The 24,188-nt window shown below is 41.5% G+C and overlaps 1 protein-coding gene across 1 annotated transcript in view; it reads right to left on the minus strand.

Annotated features, from left to right (window-relative positions):
* The window catches only part of LOC134472800 (liprin-alpha-1-like), a 60,535-nt gene extending 38,933 nt beyond the window's left edge, over positions 1-21,602 (minus strand). The window contains exons 1-6 of the mRNA XM_063235127.1: positions 21,322-21,602; positions 20,152-20,400; positions 8,020-8,121; positions 7,468-7,632; positions 6,988-7,062; positions 6,570-6,665 (exon numbers count right to left, since the gene is read on the minus strand). Of these exons, the coding sequence (XP_063091197.1) occupies positions 6,570-6,665; positions 6,988-7,062; positions 7,468-7,632; positions 8,020-8,121; positions 20,152-20,400; positions 21,322-21,369 (735 nt within the window). The 5' untranslated portion in view covers positions 21,370-21,602. The remainder of the gene's footprint in view (positions 1-6,569; positions 6,666-6,987; positions 7,063-7,467; positions 7,633-8,019; positions 8,122-20,151; positions 20,401-21,321) is intronic.
* Positions 21,603-24,188: the final 2,586 nt, after the last annotated feature.

Below are 24,188 nucleotides of genomic sequence, written 5' to 3' on the forward strand. Positions count from 1 at the left end.
ATTATGTACTATATCCATTCTTTTGATTTGACTGACTCTGTTTTGTTATGTCACATTGGATTTTATTCTCTTCAAATAGAAAGTAATAAGAACTGTGGGAGTAATAAAACCCAAAATGTATAATTGTCATAGTAAAAAAGAGAGGAAAAGAAAGTGCTCTAAAGGATATAATTGCATGTATATTTAAGTGTATAAGATAGATAACCATATTGCTAAGTTTTTGTGGGATCATTGAACAGAATTGTTTGTAGTCTCACAGTTTGAATGTCTACTTTATATGCTTTAATTTTGTAATCTGAACAACCATTTCTAAGATGACAGTATGTAATCTATTAACTAGTGACTTCCTACTGTTTATTTTTTTTTTTGAAATTCTGTATCACTTGTATCCTTTTTCTGTTTTTTTTTTCTTTTTCTCCTTAAATAAAAAAATAATAATAATCCTGGGTATATTATTAAAAGAGGGTCACGCAGACCCTGGGATTTCTTTTAGGGGATGGCCCATGAGTATGCCTATGTGTTGAAGAAGGCAGGACTGTGGAAATAGTGCATATGTGAACTCTTTCAGGGTCTGGTTAGGCCCTGTTTAGAAGGTTGTTATTTTCGGGTTTTGAAGCAGGACTAGATTTCATGAAACATTCATGGTGAACAACAAGTGGTGAATAGTTAATTTATTTATCTGTACAATGGTATAAAGGATACAGATTCCATTATAGTCCTGTAGCAGCTCACTGAAGACCACCTAGACTAGTGTGAGCTGAGAGCATTTAGGATATAATTTTTTTTTTTGTCTTTTTCCTTTTTATTGGTGCTGGGGATCGAACTCACGACTGCCTGCTTACAAGGCAGGCGTTTATGCTGCTGAGCTAAACTTCCAGCCCGCTAGGATATAATCTTAACAGATAAACAGATAAATTCTGTATCTTTCTCTCTTTTTTTTGAGATAAGGTTTCATTATACAGTTCTGGCTGGCCATGAACTCACATGATAGCCCAGGCTGGCTTCAAACTCCAGCAGTCCTCCCTTATCAGCCTCCTGAGTGCTGGGATTACAGGCATATATCACCTTGTCTGGCTCTCATTTCTAATTGTAGTAACAAAACAAAAGACTGTCGGGGGCTGGGGTAACCAGAGCTCACTTACTTAGCTTGTTTGAGGCCCTGTGTTTAACCGCCAGCAATCTCATCTCTAAAAAAGTCCATCAAGCTTGAAATCAACAACATGAATCATAAAAGTTCAAAAAAACTTTTTGGGAGGGAAAAAGAAATCAAACTTAGGACATTGTCTGCCAGGCATCATTTAAATTTCACGTTAAAATAATCATTTCTTAAAATAGAAAAGAAAAAAGAAGAGGTAAGGCACTATACGTATGCTCCACCCACAAAAAGAGATTCTTGCACCAAGACTCCCCTACACTAGCCCCTGCTCTGCCCAGAGCCTTCCAGGCTCACTGAACCAGGTCTTCATTCTGCCTCTGTTCTCTTGTGGGAGGAAAGCACAAGGCTAGGGCCCACTGCCTTGTCTCAGACATGTCTACAAGTGCCAAGAAGTCACCTTAGTCTGCCCAGTAAAACTGAAATGAAGAAGTAACCATCCCATATCGCTCTTTGTCTGGCCCATATTTGCTGTCCTTAGACTCACTGCTAGGCTAATCTTCACAGCCAGCCCAGAGCAAGTCTTCTCAAAGTCACCAGGCTGCATGCTGAGGAGAGATGACTAGTGAACAAGAGGAGGCCACAGTGTCTGAGTCTAAGTCAACAGACTGCTTCCTTTGCTGAGAAATTCTTACTGCCAAAACCAAAATATCCAAACCACACTGAAGTCCACTGAACAGAGGTAAGCTCTGAGGCCGGCTGCTGGTGAAAGCGCGGCATCTCACTTTGGGCAGGCACAGATCAGGGCCATTCCAAGCAGCACTACTGTGTGGATCACTACCTCACTTACAAGAGAGCAAGCCATGGTTCCACTGGGCCAAGGAACAGCTCCCAGGCCAGGAACTAATCAGCAACAGAGTGAGGATCTGTACCCGTGCCCTTAGTAAATTTCCCTTCTGCTCAGCCACATAGAGAAGCTCACACACAGCTGCTGAGGACAATCACTACTTGGCACCTGCAGCAGCACTGCCCCACAAGTGTACCACCAGGAAGGCAGGAAGCATGAAGTGGGCATGGCACAGGGCCAGAGGCAGCAGGCATTAGGGGGAGCTTCTAGATGGACAGAAAGAAAACCCCACAATCCCCACTGCTCCCAGGGTACTGCTTTTACTTTCGAGTTTTACTCTGAGAGGGAGACTCCCAGCAGATCAGAGCATCTTGACAAATCTAGGCCCAAGGGAGAAATGGTCCTGGTTTTGAAATCAAAACACACTTAACTCCTACCTGCTCTGCACATCATGTGATCTAAATTTCAGTTTCCACATCTGTAATTGGGGGCAAGCACAGCAACTGGTTTCTCACAGGGATGTGTTTGTGGACTAAATATAGCAAAAAAATGCCCAAGCACTGAGTTTGGCACCTGGCAGAGAGCAGTGCTTACTAAATTCTAGCCTTCCATATCAGAAAAAACTAGTTTTCCTCAATCTAAAGCCTATGGCTCTGCTTCAATCATTCCGTCCTTTCAAATCCTAAATTCTATGTCTATTATACACATGCATGCAATGGTTAGAGGCAAAAGCACTGAGTGAAGCAAACACTGACATCTGTCCCCATGTTCCATGGATGGCTGATTGCCAAGAGAACAGTAACTTGTGATGTGGCAGGTCAGTTTAAACATTTCCAATGAAACATCACTTATTCATTGCAATATATTGACAACATTACACTTATGTGTGACATACTATACTCTTCCATGCATTAGGGAGGTACAAAGCTATGCTCACTTACTGGAAAATTTACCTTTCTATGATGTTTCCTTAAGTTGCTAGGCTAACAAGATGCATGCAAAGAAATAGACACCAGATTTATGACACGATTTAAAGCTAAAAATTCAAGGATCTACTCAGGCAAATATATTACAATATGAAGGACAAGACAGAAATAAGAGAGACAGGATTTAGAGAAAATATAACTGGAAATCAAATAATCTTTTATCACAAATTTAAATCTAAGTTATCCAAGATTTATTAGAAAACACTATAAATTACTACTCAAAGAGCACATTCTATTTGAACACATGCGATTTAAAGCAAGACACTGTATAGAACAAAGGGCCCTGATAACCACCTACTCTCTAATATTCCCATGATGACAAGGATGTTACAGCAACATCTATTATAAAACTGAAGAGCCAGGCATGGTGGTGCAGACTTGTAATCCCCGCATTTGTGAAGCTAAGCCTGGAGAACTGCCAACCTGCACTACATGAGTTCAAAGCCAGCCTGAACTGCATGGTGTCATCCTGTCTCAGAAAAACACAAAAAACTGAACAAACTTATTTTTAGTTAATCATTTTTTGTGCAATGCAGTAAAATCTTCACCTAGAATATGATTTACAACTTCCTAAAATATATCATTTATCCCTTGTGCAGTGGCATACACATGAAATCACAGCACTCTGGTAGGCTGAGGCAGGAAGGCTGCCAAGTTTGAGCTCATCTTGGTGATTTAGCACGATCCTGTCTCACAATAAAAAATAATACTGAAAAAAAAAAAGGGTCATGTGTGTATCTCAGTGCACAGGCCTAGATTCCATCCAAGATACTGTGGAATACAAAGGAGTGGAATGGAATGGAAAAAAAAAAAAGAAAGAAAGCTAGGCATCCTAAAATACGTAACAATAAAAGCTAGCACAGTACTAGATAGGAGGCATTTTAAGTAGTCCATTAAAGACTATAGCATATACCCTATAAGTTGATGAGATTTAGAATTCTGATTATAATCAATAAAATCTGATTCGTATTGTCTGTATAAAGTTCCCATAAATTTTACACTCAGCAGTGGCCCCTCCCCTTGCTCCTGCAGTATGCAGGGTTGAATCCAGCTGGGCCACTCAACAAACTACACTGCCAGCCACGTTTATATTTTTATTTTGACATAGCACATTGCTAAACTTCTCATGCTGGCCTCAGACTTAAAATCCTCCTTCTTAGCTTCCCCAGTAGCTGGCATTACAGGCATGTGCCACTGCAGTGAGCCCAGATTATTTTTTAACCTAGGAAATACTTCACTCATGAATCATGCAGATCCTGTACAATCTAAGGAAAAACATTCAACCAATTATATCTTGCTTGTAACCACATTGACAAATTATATATTAAATATAATTGATCACTACTGAGCAAAATACATTTTTAATGACAAAAACCCCAAGCCCCACTAATCAGTCATAATCCAGCTCAGACTCACACGTGCTTGCCTGGTTAGCTGTGCAGAGCCATCACAGAATGGGGAGGGGCTGAGAGGGGAGCTTCATGGACAAACTACAAATTGATAGGGACCTGAGGCCTGGATTAGAATTGAATCTGGAGATGGTTAAAATAAAACAAACACAAGGGTGGCATAAGAAATCAAAACCAACAATGGAAGCACACAGACCGTCAGCCAGCATGCTGAATTAGAGAACCAGGAAGAAAGAGTTTTCCTCCGTGGTTGTGTGTGGTACTGGGAATAGAAGGCAGGGGTACTCTAACACTGAGCTATGGTCCCATATTTTTTTCCTTTTAATTTCAAAACAAGGTCTTGCTAAATTGGGCAGCCTACCCTTGAACTTATGATTGTCTGCCTCAGTCTCCTGGGTAGCTAGAAAGATAGGGTTCACCCACTATGCTTGGGATACTCAGCTCTTTTTGAGTCAGTGTCTTCCTAAATTGCCCAGGCTGACCTTAAACTGGCAAACCTCCCACTTCAGTCCACAAGTAGCTGGGATTACAGATGTGTTGCTGCACTTCTTTTACAAATACTGGAAAGAAGGACACAACTGATAAATGAGATTGTCAAAAAGATGAAAATACAATGCCAGGCTTGGTGCCACATGTCTGTAATCCCAGCATGTGAGAGGCTGAGGCAGGAGAACTGCCATGAGTTCAAGGCCAGCTTGAATTACACCACAAGATCCTTTTTTCAAAAAACCAAACACTAATAAATAAAATAAGTTTGAAAAGAAGAAAAAGGGTCAGGGATATAGCTCCATGGCATAGCACTTGCCTGTCAAGCAGAACATCATGAGTTCAATTCATAGTACCAAAAGAAAAGAAAAAAGAAAAGAAAATGGTTTGGTGAGTGGTTTGGTGCTTGCCTAGTATGTGAAAAACCCTAGGTTCAAACCCAATATGTCCAAAAAAAAAAAAAAAAAACAGGAAAAGAAAAGAAAAATATTGCTCAGTTAGTTAACAGTATAAATCATAAATACATCCAAATGTCACAAAACAGACTGCTGACACTGAACATTCCACTAAAATGACTTGCTTAATTTGATTATATTCTGGCTAAGAATGCCACTAAAAAGTAAAATGTATAGCAAGAGAAATAAAACCAAAGATACAAGTACAGGTGCAAAGCAGAATGTTGTAAATACAATTTCACATGAAATGAGATCTCATAGGCAAGATAAGCACAAAGCCTAAACTACCCAAAAACTATTCACACATTAGAGCTGATGTAACATCCAAAATTCAATACCATACCTCTGTGCCTGAGGAAAAATATGAAAAAATTAGAAGACACCTGATAATGCTCCCTTTGCCACAGTCCCAGAGAATACTCACATCTCTTTAGCGAACTCAAAGCACAACTAGTACTGAAAATCCTTGTTTAAGGAGTGCATGTACTTGAGAAGCTGAACATAAAGAAGAACACATGATGACAGCCAAGAAGCTGCAAAGATGAAGAATCCACATGAGGGTGGAGGACAAACTCCCATAAACTAAGTGGGAAAAGCTGGGCAAGTTCTCCTCTACCTTTTTAAAAGACCACAGAAAAGGAGAAATTTCTCAACCAGGGGGAGGCGGTATGTCATGATCTGACAGCAATACTGTGTTGTATTATTCATATTTATACTCATTCAACAGTGCAAATGCTGAAAATAACCGACCAAGGAAAGGACAAAAAAAAAAAGGAATCATTATCCTTAACACTCCAAGCACTCAACATTATGACAACCCTGTAATTTTTATCACTTATTTCATGAACATCTCGTTCCAATTTCTTGTTCATCTCTTCAGACTTGATGAGATCCTTTCTTGCTGTGTCAAGATTTTCTTGCAGCTCTGACACATGGCTGGAAAGTGCAGCCAGGAGCTCCTTCATCTGACTCTGCTCTTTTGAATGTTTGTGTATGACTTCTTGGAGCACAATTATTTTGGCAAGGTCTTCCTCATGGCTTAAGGAGCCAGCAGAAGATCTCTGATGGGTAAAATGGACACTCTTAAATAACCTTAGTGTACTACCAAATAAAATACTTTTGAACATAGGGACTATCAAAATGGATTTATGCCATCTGTTGGATGATAGGACTCTCAACAATCACTTTAGCTGGAAGCAGGCCATTCCAGCAACAGCATCCAAACAGCATCACACACGAACCACAAAATATAAGAAATCAGCAACAGAACAAAGAGAGATCTCAAGGACTTACCTTTCCATTAGTGCTTGGTGTTTCTTCTTGTTCATGGTCAAGCACTCCATCTCTTGGTGATTTTTTCTCATTATTCTGTTTTTTAAGAGCCATTAGCTACAATCGAAAACTGAGTATGAGACTACAATAACTTATGGAAGAGTAATGAGTAAAGACAGCAAAATTCCATTTGGAAAAACATAATTCTACAGTGCTGAACATAGTATAAAAAAGACAGTACATGCCAAAGCTGACCATCCATAGCAGAACCAGATTACTAGAAACAGAATGTACTGACTGCTTGACAACAAATTTAGAGATTCTTGCAATCTGAAATAAAAATCTAATCCAATAGTATTACAGGCTTCACACTGTTTTTTAAGAGATTAAAATAAAATAATTTTCCCTTTTCAGGGCTAGGATGATGTCCCACAATTACCTCCTTGTGCGTGGCGCCCAGTTCCTCTTCCAGCAAGCTGCACCTTTGCAGTGCTACACGTAATTGCTCTCGCACCTGAAAAGAGTTGAGTTTTTATATGCATACGCACACTTTCCATATAGTTATCCTGATATTGATGAAAGGCATATAATAAAGTACTTTCAATGTCTTTCATTGCTAGTACTGTCAAGAAAATGTCCTTGTTAATGGCTTTAAATATTAAGGCCGGGAAACTCTTGTTCCTAAATAAATGAACACTATCCAGTTCTTAATGGGCAGTCAATATTCAGAAATAATCAATTGAAGACTCACATTCCAGTTAGTGTTTGTTGATTATGCAGAACATTGCCTTTTAATACAGAAAGTCTGTTTACAAGAACTCAAAAACTTAGCAAACCTTAAAGGTAAACAAACACATGCAAAGTCTGCCATGAACCCAGCAAGTGTAAGAACCCAGAACCACTAGTGTAGCTCATGTACCTCTTTGTCCAGGGTCTTGTGGTGGTCAAATAAGAATGTCAGTGCTTTTAGCACTTCCATCTCTGTGGACACATCTGCAGGACACCGCGCCTGCCGCTTCATCACAGTCGTTTCGAGAGAGCGTTCATGCCTGGAGACAAGGAACTCCAGATGTTCCAGGAACAGCTGAAACCAGGCCAAAGGGGGCGTGTAAAGAGCACCTTCAATTTCACATTCAAATCCTTCATAATCTCATGGTCAAACAAGTTCAAATTCCTACAATTCAGTAGAGTTAGGTAAATTTCCCTCAATTGTATTCGAATGTCATGAATTTCCATCACTAATTTCTTTTATTAACAAGAAGGTCTCATTTTGTAGTCTAGGCTGGCTTGAGGACTTACTAGCTAGCCCAGGCTGACCTCTAACTCAAGACATTCCTGGCTCAGAATGTTGGGATTGAAGGCATATGCCACCATGCTTTGCCTTCTATCACAAATTTTAAGCAACATTTAATACTGAACACACTCTACAGAAGGAAAAAGCACAAAACACTTAAACCAGAGCTCCACTGACCCTCGTGTTGTTCCTTTCTGCTTTGAGTTCAGCAATTTCTTTTTCCTTCTCAAGCAGCTGTTCCCTGCAAATGTTGAGCTCTTTTGCAAGCGTTGAAAACTCCTGCAAAGCAGCAAAGTAAAGGAATAAATCAACACATACATGAATAAATTTAAAAAAAAAAAAAAACCTCTTAGGCAAGACTTCCATTGGCCTCATAGTCCACACACACAGGCAACCCAATCTCAAGATACATGGCAAAGGATTCCCATTCTCCTCCAGAGAAATGGAGATCAACCATTTGCCGTAAGGTGACATAGGTATTCCCAATGGAATGAGAGTCTAACCCAGGCCATCTGACTTCCCTCCACCCTGGCACTGCTGAAAGCACAGCAGGGGATAATGAGTGTCCAGGTCCACCTCTTTAGACTTCAGGAAATAAAAGCATTTTCCTCAATTGGCATCCCAAAATGAAGCATCTGAAGACATTTGTAAGTCAGTCACAGATCTGAGACCTAGAGCCCTTAGAGAGATCAAGGAAAAAAGGCCTAGAAGGTCACTATCCAATTCTAGTCCCCTCTCTATTCTGATTTTCCCTTAGTCCCTATAGTCTCCCTGAATCATTGGAGCAAAGTCAACTATGAAGAATGGGCTTACTGCTAGGACTAGGAAGCCTTTTGTATTCTCTGTAAAGGCATTCTCAAAACACTATGCATGCAGCAGTGTAGGAGATCTTGCAAAAGGCAGAGAGAAGCTGCAGGAGTCCTGCAGCACTGTTCTGTGCTAAACCTTGTGTTATGACACCGGTTCACAGATACCACAAATGAACTGAATTGAGCAATGTGAATTTGGAGCAAAGCAACTCTGAAATAAGTAAAATCATCTGCCAGTGTTTCTGGCTTTAGGTGCTTTTCCTTTAAAAGACAAGAATAAAGATCTACCGGATAAATAATCAGTCCTTCAAAAGAACATGTGCTTGAGCTAGATAATTCTAGAAAGCTAGTTTAACACAGGCGGTGCTCTTACAGGGCACTGGTAGCAATTGTTTGCAGCTCACAGTCAATCTCATCACAGAAAGCACAGGCCCATGAAGTCTGCTTTAACCAGACCACGACTCATGTGCCTATGTGAGCCACAGTGAGATTGGGCAAGTAAAGTGAGAGAGAAATAGAGATGACACTGCCACAGAAAGCACTGGAAAAGAGCAAAATTTCTTTTAAACTAGCTTTTCTTCTCCAAAAACTCATGACTGTGGGTGAGCCGAACTTAGCCTGGCAGGAACTTTGCAGCCTGCTCCCCAGGGAGACCTGAAATGATGAAAACCACTCTTCAAAGCTTCTGGAAATGGCTCAAAGGATAACAGTAAATGAGGAAATTATCTATTCAAGAAATATCAGGAATAAGGCCAGGAGTCCATGGTATTTGAATTAGGACTTCTATTTGCCTCCCCCACCCAGCTCAGCATAGCGGACTCCTCCAGCCAAAAACACAGGGCCCTTCACCAGGCCAAAACCATGGTGGCTCCCCAGATAACAACATAGAGATTCTTCTCCCCAGGCCAGCAGAGCCTTCTCTTTCCCAGCTAGCAACACATGATTCTCATATCCAGACCAACTGAAGGCCCCTTCTTCCCCCAGGCCAGCAAGGTAAGGTCCTTTCCCCAGGCCAACAACACAGGCTCTGCTCCCTGGACCTGCCATGCAGGATTGTCTCCTCACACTCAAATGCCCCCTCACCAAGGCCACTAACATAGGGTCTGCTTGCTCCTGCCTGCCAACCAGGTAAAAATCATCCAAATGTGTCTTAAAACCTGACAGAGTTCCAGCCAGTGTTGAGACATCTTCATAGGCCCAAAGCCAACCTTCAGGAATGGGACTTGTGGATGCGAAGCAGTAGGGGAAAGGGTATTGGCCAGCCGGCCATCTAGACTTCTGTCATGTTCTCTACTAAGTGTGAGCCCTTCCCTGTGGTACAGATTTCTCCTGTAGATGCCAACACGGCCCTGATCGAGGTACTAACTGGCATTGGCCATGGTGATAAGCAAGAGCTCACTGTCAGGTCACCTAATAAGTACCATTCCTGACAGAGTGTGCCCTCTCTCTAATGGAATCTTTTATCAGAAAGATTCTGGGGCAGGTAGAAGAAAAGTAGACTCTAGTTACTCTAAGTCAAAAATCAAATCAATTCTATTCACACACCTATCACATCAATAGGTGGGCCTGGCTCTAGGCCTGCCTGAATTGAGGGCCTTGAATTTTTCTCATTTTGTCTCTCTTGCTGCAATCTGGCTCACCTTTGGTGACTTACTGCCAATGCTCCGTCTTTGACCATGTCCACAACAGACTGTATCATTCTAGCTAAGGTCTGTTTCATTTACTAGATTCCAAGTTGTTTTTTTGTCATACCTGCTTCGTTTTACCGCCAGTCCCTGTTACTATGGATGTTAATCTGTCTCTAAGTATCATGCTCACTTATTTTGGCAGTTTTGGCAGATTCTCCACCCATTTGTGATCGAGTGAAATAGGCACCTGTTTGTGAGTAGTCATCTCTGTAAGCGTGTCTTAGTATTATCTATTTTTAAGCACTGTGGAATCTAGTTTCATGCTCATCTAGATGAGGAGGCTTTATGTTGTTAGCAGTCTCCCTCTCCCAGTCACTTCCAGCTACTATAAAAAAAAAAAACTACCATAGTCATAGGCTGGGTATTAATAAACAACAGATAATTATTTCTGACAGTTCTAGAGGCTGCAAGTCTAAAATCACATAGGATACAATGTTAACTTAGGATACAATCTTAAATTAGGATATATAACATATGATATAATCTTAACAGATAAACAGACAAATTCTGTATCTTTCTCTCTCTTTTTTGAGATAAGGTTTCATTATACAGTTCTGGCTGGCCATGAACTCACACTGTAGTCCAGGCTGGCTTCAAACTCCAGCAGTCCTCCTGTATCAGCCTCCTGAGTGCTGGGATTACAGGCATATACCACCTTGTCTGACTCTCATTTCTAATTGTAGTAACAAAACAAGACTGCTGTGGGCTGGGGTAATCAGAGCATGCTTACTTAGTATGTTCAAGGCCCCGTGTTTAACGTCCAGCAATCTCATCTCTAAAGAAGGCCATCATGCTTGAAATTACTAACAAGAATCATAAAAGTTCAAAACTATTTTTGGGAGGGACCCAAAAATCAAACTTAAGACCATGTTGTTTACCAGGCATCATTTAAAATTTCAGGTTAAAACAATCATTTGTTAAAATAGAAAAGAAAAAAGAAGAGGTAAGGCACTATACTTATGCTCCACCCACAAAAAGAGATTCTTGCACCAAGACTCCCCTACATTGGCCCCGCTCTGCCCAGAGCGTTCTAGGCTCATTGAACCAGGCCTTCATTCTGCCTCTGTTCTCTTGTGAGAGGAAACCCAAGGCTAGGACCCACTGCCTTGTCTCAGACCTTTCTACAAGTGCCAAGAAGTCACCTCGCTCTGCCAGGTAAAACTAAAGTGTAAAAGTAACCATCCCATACCAGTCTTTGTCTGGCCCATATTTGCTGTCCTTAGACTCATTGCTAGGCTAATTTTCATAGCCAGCCCAGAGCAAGTCTCCTCTAAGTCACCAGGCTACATGCTGAGGAGAGATGACTAGTGAACAAGAGGAGGCCACAGTGTCTGAGTCTAAGTCAACAGACTGCTTCCTTTGCTGAGAAATTCTTACTGCCAAAACCAAAATATCCAAACCACACTGAAGTCCACTGAACAGAGGTAAGCTCTGAGGCCGGCTGCTGGTGAAAGCGCGGCATCTCACTTTGGGCGGGCACAGATCAGGGCCATTCCAAACAGCACTACTGTGTGGATCACTACCTCACTTACAAGAGAGCAAGCCATGGTTCCACTGGGCCAAGGAACAGCTCCCAGGCCAGGAACTAATCAGCAACAGAGTGAGGATCTGTACCTGTGTCCTTACTAAATTACACTTCTGCTAAGCCACATAGAGAAGCTCACACACAGCTGCTGAGGACAATCACTACTTGGCACCTGCAGCAGCACTGCCCCACAAGTGTACCACCAGGAAGGCAGGAAGCATGAAGTGGGCATGGCACAGGGCCAGAGGCAGCAGGCATTAGGGGGAGCTTCTAGACTGACAGAAAGAAAACTCCGCAATCCCCACTGCTCCCAGGGTACTGCTTTTACTTCCAAGGTTTCCTCTGAGAGGGAGACTGTCAGCAGATCAGAACATCTTGAAAAATCTAGGCTCAAGGGAGAAATGGTCCTGGTTTTGGAATCAAAACAGACTTAACTTATACCTGCTCTGCACATCATGTGATCTAAATTTCAGTTTCCACATCTGTAATTGGGGGCAAGCACAACAACTGGTTTCTCACGGGGATGTGCTTGTGGACTAAATATAGCAAAAAAAATGGCCAAGTACTGAGTTTGGCACCCGGCAGAGAGCAGTGCTTACTAAGTTCTAGCCTTCCATATCAGAGAAAACTGTTTTTCCTCAATCTAAAGCCTATGGCTCTGCTTCAATCATTCCCTCCTTTCAAATCCTAAATTTTCCATCTATTATACACACGCATGCAATGGTTAGAGGCAAAAGCTCTGAGTATAGCAAGCACTGACATCTGTCCCCATGTTCCACGGATGGCTGATTGCCAAGAGAACAGTAACTTGTGATGTGGCAGGTCAGTTTAAACATTTCCAATGAAACATCAGTTATTCATTACAATATATTGACAACATTACACTTATGTGTGACATACTATACTCTTCCATGCATTAGGAAGATACAAAGGTATGCTCAGTTACTGGAAAATTTGCCTTTCTATGATAGTTCCTTAAGTTGCTAGGCTGACAAGACGCATGCATAGAAATAGACACCAGATTTATGACACGATTTAAAGCTAAAAATTCAAGGATCTACTCAGGCAAATATATTACAATACAAAGGACAAGACAGAAATAAGGGAGACAGGATTTAGAGGAAATATAACTGGAAATCAAATAATCTTTTATCACAAATTTAAATCTAAGTTATCCAAGATTTACTAGAAAACACTATAAATTACTACTCAAAGAGCACATTCTGTTTGAACACATGCGATTTAAAGCATGACACTATAGAACAAAGGGCCCTGATAACCACCTACTCTCTAATATTCCCATGATGACAAGGATGTTACAGCAATATCTATTATAAAACTGAACAGCCAGGCATGGTGGTGCAGAGTGTAATCCCAGCATTTGGGAATCTGAGCCTGGAGAACTGCCAACATGTACTACACGAGTTCAAAGCCAGCCTGAACTGCATGGCGAGATCCTGTAATAAGCAGATGAACAAAGCTCTATAAAAATAAAAACAGAAATAATTTCTTAGATAACTACAGAGATGGTGAGTGACTCTAGAACTATATGGATAAAAAGATAAATAAAGAGCGTAGGGAAATAATGGAGACCATGAATGCCTAGCACAGGAAAGAAATATTGTGCTCTGAGTGAATGATTTGGGGATGATAATGAATAATGTATGTGCCATTGTTGCCCTGATTGCTGTTTTGAAATTTTTGTTTTAGTTTTTTTTTTTCTCAAAATAAAATGGGTTTGGGGGGAGAGGAACCAAGAAGAAATAGATTCAAACAGATATCCAGGAGATTATAGAAGATGAATTACAGTTAGCAATCATGGAAAGAAAGATTTCTTAAAAGAAGCAAAGGACCAAAAAAAAAAAAAAAAAGTCAATCCAGTGGCCACTAAATGATGCAAAGAGGAATAATGTAAGATTGACTGGAGTCAATGAAAAAGCAGGAGATACCACAAATTGCTTAAACTTGTTTACAAAAGTAATGGGAGAAAAATTCCCAAGCAGGGTAAAAAATTCAACACAGAGATAAGTGAAGAAATTAGCCATTATAAAAACTCCAATTCACCACTACAAAAACAATCTATACCAAGGCATATAATACTCAAAATTCCACAAATTCACCACAAGAACAGATTATTAAAAGTTGTTAGAGAAAAGAAACAAATCACTTATAAAGAAAAGCCCATCAGAATCAGCAGACTTCTCAACATAAATGCTCAAGTTAAGGAGAGCTTGGAGTGAAGCCTTTCAAGCCCTAGAAAACAACCTCCAAACTAGATTGATTTACACTGGAAAACTAACTTTCAAAATTAATGAATAAAACTTTCCATGATAAAGAACACCTGAGGAAACCCACGAACACCAAACCAGCACACCAAAATGTTCTGATGGACATTCCTGAAAGAGATATTAAGGACTACAACTCCATGAAGAACAACAGAATCAATCAACCAGGCAAGGCAAGCAATTCACAGAGGAGGGAAAAAGAGAACCAATGATAAGAGAATAAACATGAAAAGATAAGTCAATACATATCAGTTATAATCAATGTTAATGGCCTCAGTTCCCCAACGAAAGAAACAGACTGGCAGAATGGATCAAAAAGCAGGATCGAACAATATGCTGCATACAAGAAACACATTTTATTCAAAAAGAAATTCACAGACTGAAAGGTCAAAGGATGGAAAACAATACTCATGTAACAGGAACCTGGAAAAAAGCAGGGGTAGTTATTCTATCTGCAGACAAAGGGATTTCAAGCCAAGACTGATTAAGAGACAAAGGTCACTGTATCCTTGTAAAGGGAACAATCCAAGAGGAAATGATAACAGTCATAAATATATATGCACCAAATGCCAACCATGGAAAACCCAACTATACAAACAAATATTAATAGACATGATAAGCAAAATATGCGCTAATACATTTATAACAGGGAATTCACTATCCCACTGTCACAAATGGGTGGATCAACTAAACAAGAAAATCAACAATGTAATGTCAGAACTGAACCAAATTGTTAAACAAACGGATTTAGCAGATTTCTACAGTGTATTCCACACCAGAACATCAGAGGACACATTCTTTTTGCTGCATATGCAACCTTCTCCACAATAGGACACATTGTAGCTCACAGAACATGCTTAAAGAAATGGAAAGAAGTTGAAATTATTCCAGACATATTATCAGCCCACAGTGCAGTGAAACTGGAAATCAATGGCCAACTACAAGATTCATAAACATATAGATATTCAATAATACCTTCCTGGATAACCAATGGGTTATAGATGAAATTAAATAGTATCTATAATTAAATGATAATGCCAATACATTGTAACAGAACATAAGGAACACAATGAAAGCAGTCCTAGGAGGGAAATTTACAGCACTGAATACCCATAGCTGAAAAACAGAGCAAGCTCAAATAACCTACTGTTGAACCTCAAGCTTTTAGATCAAGGGCAGGTCATGCCTAAAGCTTGTAAAAAGGAGGATGTTATAGAGAACAGAGCAGAAGTTAAAGCAATGGAGACTAACAAAATAATACAAAGAATCAATGAAACAAAGAGTTCTGTGTTACATTAAATGAACTTGACAAACTCTCAGCCAACCTTATTAAAAACAAAAAAGACCCAAACACATACAATTGGGAATCAAAAGGTGGAAATCACAAGAAGCCCTACAGATATTCAGAAGATCCTCAAAACCAAACCTACTTTGAGAATGTGTATTGTAAGATAGAAAACAAAGAAGAAATAGACAGATTCCTAGTTACATATGAATTACCACAGCTGAATCAAGAAGGTATAAAAATTCTAAATAAATCAGTATCTGTCAGTGAAAGTGAAGATGTAATTAAAAACCCATCAATAAAGAAAACCCTAGGCCCTGACAGATTCACTGCTGAACACCACAAGAAATTTAGAGAAAACCTAATACTACTACTTCAGTCTCTTTTAAGAAATTGAAAGAGAAGCCATACTCCCAAATTCATTCCTGGAAGCATGTATTATCCTGATACCAAAACCAGAAAGGAATCCAATCAATCCTTGACTGCAAATTATACTACAAAGTTATTGTGATAAAAACTGGCAAAACAAAACAAAACAAAACAACCAGACTCAAGGATCAATGGAACAGATTTTAAGATGTAGAAACAACTCCAGCATACTCAATCATCTTATCTTTGACAAAGGAGCCAAACATACTCACTGGAAGAAAGATAGCTTCTTTAAGAAATGGTGCTGGAAAAAACTGGCTTTCCACATGCCAAAGATTACAACTAGACCCATATCCCTTCCCAGGCATTAAGCTAAAATCCAAATAGCTCAAAGACTTCAATATGAAAATAGAAACAACTCCAATCTGCTGGAAGACAGGTAGAACTGAAGACTTTGGTATAGGCAAAGATCTCATGGAAAAAAACCCCAATTGCAAAGCTTCTATCAGAAATAATCAACAACTTGGACTGCATCTTATTCAAAATCTTTTGAAAAGCAAGAGAAACTACCAAGAGAGTGAAGAGACAACCCACGCGATGGTAAAACATTTTTGCCAGCTGTTCCTCAGACAAAGGATTAATGCCTAAAATATATAAGGAGCTCAAAAATACAGAACCACCCCCAAATTCAAAAAATGGGCATCAAAAATGAACAGACCCTTCTCAGATGAAGAAGTAGCAATGCTAAAGAAATACATGAAATACATGATAAGGGGCTGGGCATTTAGCTCAGTGGCAAAAGCACCTGCCTTGCAAGCAGGTAGTCGTGAGTTCGATCTCTGGTACCTCTCTCACTAAGTCACCTCTCCCATTAAATAGGCACCAGAAAAGCTAACATAAAAGAATAAACAATGGGGGCTGGGGATTTAGCTCAGCAGCATAAGTGCCTGCCTTGAAGCAGGTGGTCATGAGTTCGAGCCCTGGTACCAGTTTAAAAAAAAAAAAAAAAAAAAGAATGAACAGTGTCAGGGGTAAAGATGATATGCGCACTGACTTCTCACATGCTGTTGGTGTCAGTACAATGCCACTTTTAGCAATATCTCTTAAGGCTGAACAAATGCATGGGATATCTATCACTCCACAGTTCTCTGCTTTTTTTTTTTTTTTTTTTAAAGGATCCGAGGGCCAGGGATATAGCTTAGTGGCACAACTCCTGTTTGGCAACACAACGTCCTGAGTTCAAGTCCCATTACCTCGCCCCCCAAAAAAGACAGGTTCTCAGTATAAAGCCCAAGAGGGGCGCAAACTCGCAGTCTTCTTGCCTCAACATTCTGCCCTGCTGAGTTTATAGGCATATGCCGCCATGCTCAGCCATAGCTTCACTCTCATACACAAAAGAAATAATACACAAGAATACTCAGGATAGAATTGATAAAAACTGGAATCAACCTGAATGTTCATGAATAGAAAAGAACAAATTTTGATATATTGGTATGCTGGATTACCAGACAACAGATGAGAATAGGCAAAAAATATAGGACACAGGTAAATCTCATGAACAATGAAACAACCAAGAAACACAATATAGGTACTATTTTACTTCATTTAGTCAAGAAGAAGCAAAAATAATCAATGGTGAGAGATCAAGACCATTGTTAGAATTGGAGGAAAGGTACAAGGATTCCTCATTTAACCACCAAGTCCTATTCCTGTCAGTACAGCGTTAAAAGAATTAGTTGCTAAATGAGGAGCTGTATATAGTACATACATTACAACACTCAGCACAAAGAAATGGTCAAAGGAAACTCCAACTTGATGACTTTGCCTTTATTTGCACAACTTCTATGCAGTATATAATGTACAACAGAACATGAAACTACAGTACCATAGAGTACCATCAGAAAAAGTATAGTACTGTATAAACATTACAAACTAAAAAAAAAAAAAAAAAAAAAACCATTGAGAGTCTCTGAACCAGATGTGCAGAACTTTACAAAAAACAAAAAAAGAGGAGGCATAAGTCTGAGCAGCAGGGAAGTCCAAACAGTTATTAAGCAGGTAATTAAATGAGAAACACCTGTACTGGAAACTAGGCAGGGGCTTCCAGTGTTTCATTTTGATGTAGGAACTGTTTCTCAAGTGTGTTGGCTCTATGGAAAATTCGCTGAGAAGATTTCTGATATTTGCTATAGTTGGGGGCCTTCATTCTGAGGAGCATTCTCTGCTCTCTTTTTATTTTTTATTTAAGACAACTGCTAAGTTTCTCAGGCTGGGCTCAAATTTTTGATCCTCCTGCCTTGGCCTCCCTAAGGGTTGAAGATTCCAGGAATGCACTACCATGCCCAGCCTTTTACTTCAATTTTTAGAAGTAGGGCACATTCTGACCTGCCTACCTAATGTGCCAAAAGTACACCGGGCACTTACTTGACAGGCCTCTCTAGTCAAACAACTACCAAAGATGAGCCTGATTCCAGGAAAGGAAAAGGACCAAAACAAGTTTGTTTCATGGTTTCTGTGTTTCTGAAATGCTGCATCAGGTGCTCAGATGGTGACGGGACCTGGTGGCATCATCACATTATGCACTAAACTAAGCATTTCCAGGCTGCTACACTGAGAACCCCCCAGAAACAAATCACCAGGCAACCACCTCATCAGCAGGTGTGACAACACCCACTGCCTGAAACCAACTCTACAAAACTCCTGTCACTTCCCTCTCAGGTCCTGCCTGCCTGTTTTTTCCAAAAACTGAATAGATTAACTATGTATTAGATAAACTGTAGATATATCTCAAATTATAGTCAATATATTACAAAAACAAAACTAAACCATCACAAATTTACAAATACCTGTATATACTATAAAATCCTTCACATAAACTGCTCCCCATTACCTCCCTACACAAATACAAGTTGGCCAGTTCTTATAATCTTCTATAGTAAAATCTGACCTAAATAAACTCTGACATTTATAAGATTCCAATGAGAAAAATCTTAATGTGACTAGGAGGGATGGAGCTCAGTGACAGAGCACTTAGGCAAACACAAATGAAGCCCTCCTTCAACCCTATGCTCCACAAAAGCAAACAATTTACTGATTCTCTAACCAACAAAAGAAACATATAGCACTAACATCAAATTATTGTTTCTAAAAAGGAAATTCAAATGCTTGGCTTATTAATCTTTCAGGAGAATTGACTATAGCCAACAAATACATTAGGGCTAGTGTTCATTTGCCGATTTATCACTGCAGACTCATCATGACAGCATAGATGTATGCTTATTCAGGTCTACCTGAATGGACCAGAAAGGCAACTATTATGAACAAGTAAAATGGTACTCGATGGCTTATAAACACCTAAATAATAAGCTACTTATCTCCCACTATGCTGTGTACCATTTACCTTACATTTTTCTAGTTTTACTATGTTCTCCCTTCGCATGCCATTCAGTCTCCATTTAATTCCACAAGAGGCAGTTTTGAGATACTGGGCTGAATGTAATATAATTAAAGAAAGAACTACAGTTGTTTCCAACTTTGAGGTGGTTTTTACTTTTATATATTTGTTTTTGGTACTGGGGATCAAACTCATGACTTTATGCTTGCCAGGCAGAAGCTTATGCTGCTGAACTAAATCCCCAGCCCAGTTGTTTTAAACTTAGAAGTCTAGTCTAAAAGGAGAAAGTTCCTAAAGAATAAATTTCCAGTTTTCTATCCCTTATTACAAATGTGATTTACAAACACCGGTATTCTGTAAAGATCGTCTGTAAAAATTTTTCTCTGTGAAATCAATCCTTGTCTACCAAATTTCAAGGGCTAGAGATAATATCTCAGCAGCAACAAGCATCTGCTTGGCAAGAGCAAGGTCCTCAGTTCGATTCCTGATACCAAAAACAAAAAAAAATTATTATCTACTAAATTTCATTAGAAAACTGCAAATCCTTGAGATACAATCCTAAACACACATACAATTCCTGAGATACAAGCCATGGGAAGCCTACATTAAGCAAGAGATCTCACAAAACAGAATCAAAGAAACCAAGGACCATGCCGCTTGGTTGTTGTTTCAAGTCTTTTTAAAAAACCTTCAAAGTGCATTCCCAAATCTTTAGCAGTTCCTCAGCGAAGAGTGAAAGTAGTAAGATATTTTCACATGACTTTACAGAACACTAGTTTGTTTGCCCTAAGTAGCTGAATCCCCAGGAACTCTGCATGCGCTTACAAACACTAGGAACTATCATTTGACAAGTGGTTGGTTACACAAAATATACAGGTACAAAAACAAAAGATGGTACCACAGAAAGACACGTAACAGAAAAAACCTGTAGTTTCAGGTGAAAACCACACATACCTGTGGAAGCGCAGTATTGAGTTGTCTCTGCAACGAATCTCTCTCATGACCAACCTCGAGTAATTTCCCCTGGGTCAACGCCAATGTTTCTTGAGTCTCTATCAGTGTGCTCTGAGCAATGTCTGTTTCTTCTAGCATGGACATCATGTGCTGTTCAAAATGGGAATCTGCATCTGGTTGTGAAGGGCAGCCAGATCCATGGTTTTCACTTCCTCCTGAAGGGCCTTCTTCACTGATGGTGGGCATCACCTCACACATCATTTTGGAACAAAAACACAGGACTAGTCATTATACGGAAAATACAGGTTCCCACAAATCTACAACTTTATGAGTATCTGTAGCTAATAAAGGAAAGCTGACAATCTCTTTATTCACAGATCTGTTATTCTTTGGATGCAAATACTCTGTGAAGATACACCCAGGCACCCATTAAATGCAGAAAGCCACCACATGAAGACACTAAAGAAGACAACAACGCTGGGAAGATGTAAGGCCCAAAGAGAGCTACTTATTTCTCCTATAAAGAATAGAGCAAACCATGTGAGGTTTTGTTTGCAAAAGCAAACTTTTTAGTTTTGAAAACAAGTGCGCTTCTGTTACCTAGTTTTTTTCTATTTCCTGGTAGGGGCCCATTCCACTCGATCCTTTTTCAGGAAAAGCACAGAAGCAGTATACAGCCAGGAAAACTGACAAGGACAAAATCCAACAGGCATCTTACATCTTACATCTTATTGACTGTGTGCAGTCAGCTCCTGGGAAGGCCTGCCTGAATTCTTGGGCTTAATTTAGTGAACACAGAAAGGAATTGGATTTGCTATGGCTCAAGAGAGATGTTTTTCAAGGACTGCAGTGGTTGTTCAGTCAACCTAACTTAAGTTTACAGCTAAAAAAAAAAAAAAAAAAAAAAAGAAGGCTTCACAATGGAAATACAGCAGTTCAGTACAGTGGAGAATGGTTAGGAAGGAAAGGTAAGAGGTATGATCATGAGAGGCTATTAAGTGTGTCACATAGACAGACGGGCCTAATGAGGGCGACAGGGATCGCTGAAGACTTCCAGGTAGTACCCCAGGCAGGTGCGACCCTCCAGCAAGAGATCCCCGCGACCGCACACCTGACCACGATGATTTCTAGCACCTCACCGGGTGCTGTACAAGTTCTGGCCCCACTTACCCTAGAGCTTTCCAGGACGCGGCCATACAGGCGAGTCCACAGTGCCATCACTGGGGTCTCCTGGGCAATGTGCAGTGGTTTAGAATCCGTCCCTCGAGACCTAGGGGGTCCTGCTAGCCGCGAGCAGGACCAACCGCCAGCGCAGGACCAACCGCCAGCCAAGCGCTGAAGCTTTGCCCCCGCCCACGCGCACCCCCGGGTGACATTTGGCGGGTGGCCCCTGGCCAGCTCCAACCTTCCTGCCTCAGTCTCCCGCTCCTTACCTTGCGCGCAGTCTTTTTTTTTTTTTTTTTTTTTTTGTCTTTTTCATTTTTATCGGTACCAGGGATTGAACTCACGACCGCCTGCTTGCAAGCAGGTACTTATGCCACTGAGCTAAATCCCCAGCCCCCCGCGCGCAGTCTTTTTAAACATTGCGATATAAAACAAAAACCATTCTTAAAAAGCAAAAAGGGTTCAGTTGACTTAAGCGTTGTCATCACTCGGGGGCTGGGGGTTTAGCTCAGCGGCATAAGCGCCTGCTTTGCAAGCAGGCAGTCGTGAGTTCGATCCCCGGTACCGATAAAAAGGAAAAAGACAAAAAAAAAAAAAAAAAAAAAAAAAAAAAGAAGGCTTCACAATGGAAATACAGCAGTTCAGTACAGTGGAGAATGGTTAGGAAGGAAAGGTGAGAGGTACAATCATGAGAGGCTATTAAGTGTGTCACATAGACAGACGGGCCTAATGAGGGCGACAGGGATCGCTGAAGACTTCCAGGTAGTACCCCAGGCAGGTGCGACCCTCCAGCAAGCGATCCCCGCGACCGCACACCTGACCACGATGATTTCTAGCACCTCACCGGGTGCTGTACAAGTTCTGGCCCCACTTACCCTAGAGCTTTCCAGGACGCGGCCATACAGGCGAGTCCACAGTGCCATCACTGGGGTCTCCTGGGCAACGTGCAGTGGTTTAGAATCCGTCCCTCGAGACCTAGGGGGTCCTGCTAGCCGCAAGCAGGACCAACCGCCAGCGCAGGACCAACCGCCAGCCAAGCGCTGAAGCTTTGCCCCCGCCCACGCGCACCCCCGGGTGACATTTGGCGGGTGGCCCCTGGCCAGCTCCAACCTTCCTGCCTCAGTCTCCCGCTCCTTACCTTGCACGCAGTCTTTTTTTTTTTTTTTTTTTTTTTTTTTTTTGTCTTTTTCATTTTTATCGGTACCAGGGATTGAACTCACGACCGCCTGCTTGCAAGCAGGTACTTATGCCACTGAGCTAAATCCCCAGCCCCCCGCGCGCAGTCTTTTTAAACATTGCGATATAAAACAAAAACCATTCTTAAAAAGCAAAAAGGGTTCAGTTGACTTAAGCGTTGTCATCACTCGGGGGCTGGGGGTTTAGCTCAGCGGCATAAGCGCCTGCTTTGCAAGCAGGCAGTCGTGAGTTCGATCCCCGGTACCGATAAAAAGGAAAAAGACAAAAAAAAAAAAAAAAAAAAAAAAAAAAAAAGAAGGCTTCACAATGGAAATACAGCAGTTCAGTACAGTGGAGAATGGTTAGGAAGGAAAGGTGAGAGGTACAATCATGAGAGGCTATTAAGTGTGTCACATAGACAGACGGGCCTAATGAGGGCGACAGGGATCGCTGAAGACTTCCAGGTAGTACCCCAGGCAGGTGCGACCCTCCAGCAAGCGATCCCCGCGACCGCACACCTGACCACGATGATTTCTAGCACCTCACCGGGTGCTGTACAAGTTCTGGCCCCACTTACCCTAGAGCTTTCCAGGACGCGGCCATACAGGCGAGTCCACAGTGCCATCACTGGGGTCTCCTGGGCAACGTGCAGTGGTTTAGAATCCGTCCCTCGAGACCTAGGGGGTCCTGCTAGCCGCAAGCAGGACCAACCGCCAGCGCAGGACCAACCGCCAGCCAAGCGCTGAAGCTTTGCCCCCGCCCACGCGCACCCCCGGGTGACATTTGGCGGGTGGCCCCTGGCCAGCTCCAACCTTCCTGCCTCAGTCTCCCGCTCCTTACCTTGCACGCAGTCTTTTTTTTTTTTTTTTTTTTTTTGTCTTTTTCATTTTTATCGGTACCAGGGATTGAACTCACGACCGCCTGCTTGCAAGCAGGTACTTATGCCACTGAGCTAAATCCCCAGCCCCCCGCGCGCAGTCTTTTTAAACATTGCGATATAAAACAAAAACCATTCTTAAAAAGCAAAAAGGGTTCAGTTGACTTAAGCGTTGTCATCACTCGGGGGCTGGGGGTTTAGCTCAGCGGCATAAGCGCCTGCTTTGCAAGCAGGCAGTCGTGAGTTCGATCCCCGGTACCGATAAAAAGGAAAAAGACAAAAAAAAAAAAAAAAAAAAAAAAAAAGAAGGCTTCACAATGGAAATACAGCAGTTCAGTACAGTGGAGAATGGTTAGGAAGGAAAGGTGAGAGGTACAATCATGAGAGGCTATTAAGTGTGTCACATAGACAGACGGGCCTAATGAGGGCGACAGGGATCGCTGAAGACTTCCAGGTAGTACCCCAGGCAGGTGCGACCCTCCAGCAAGCGATCCCCGCGACCGCACACCTGACCACGATGATTTCTAGCACCTCACCGGGTGCTGTACAAGTTCTGGCCCCACTTACCCTAGAGCTTTCCAGGACGCGGCCATACAGGCGAGTCCACAGTGCCATCACTGGGGTCTCCTGGGCAACGTGCAGTGGTTTAGAATCCGTCCCTCGAGACCTAGGGGGTCCTGCTAGCCGCGAGCAGGACCAACCGCCAGCGCAGGACCAACCGCCAGCCAAGCGCTGAAGCTTTGCCCCCGCCCACGCGCACCCCCGGGTGACATTTGGCGGGTGGCCCCTGGCCAGCTCCAACCTTCCTGCCTCAGTCTCC

The sequence above is a fragment of the Cavia porcellus genome, unplaced genomic scaffold, assembly GCF_034190915.1.
Source record: "Cavia porcellus strain 051 isolate PalLab524CR breed Dunkin Hartley unplaced genomic scaffold, mCavPor4.1 scaffold_25, whole genome shotgun sequence".
In the NCBI taxonomy this organism is placed as follows: Eukaryota; Metazoa; Chordata; class Mammalia; order Rodentia; family Caviidae; genus Cavia; species Cavia porcellus.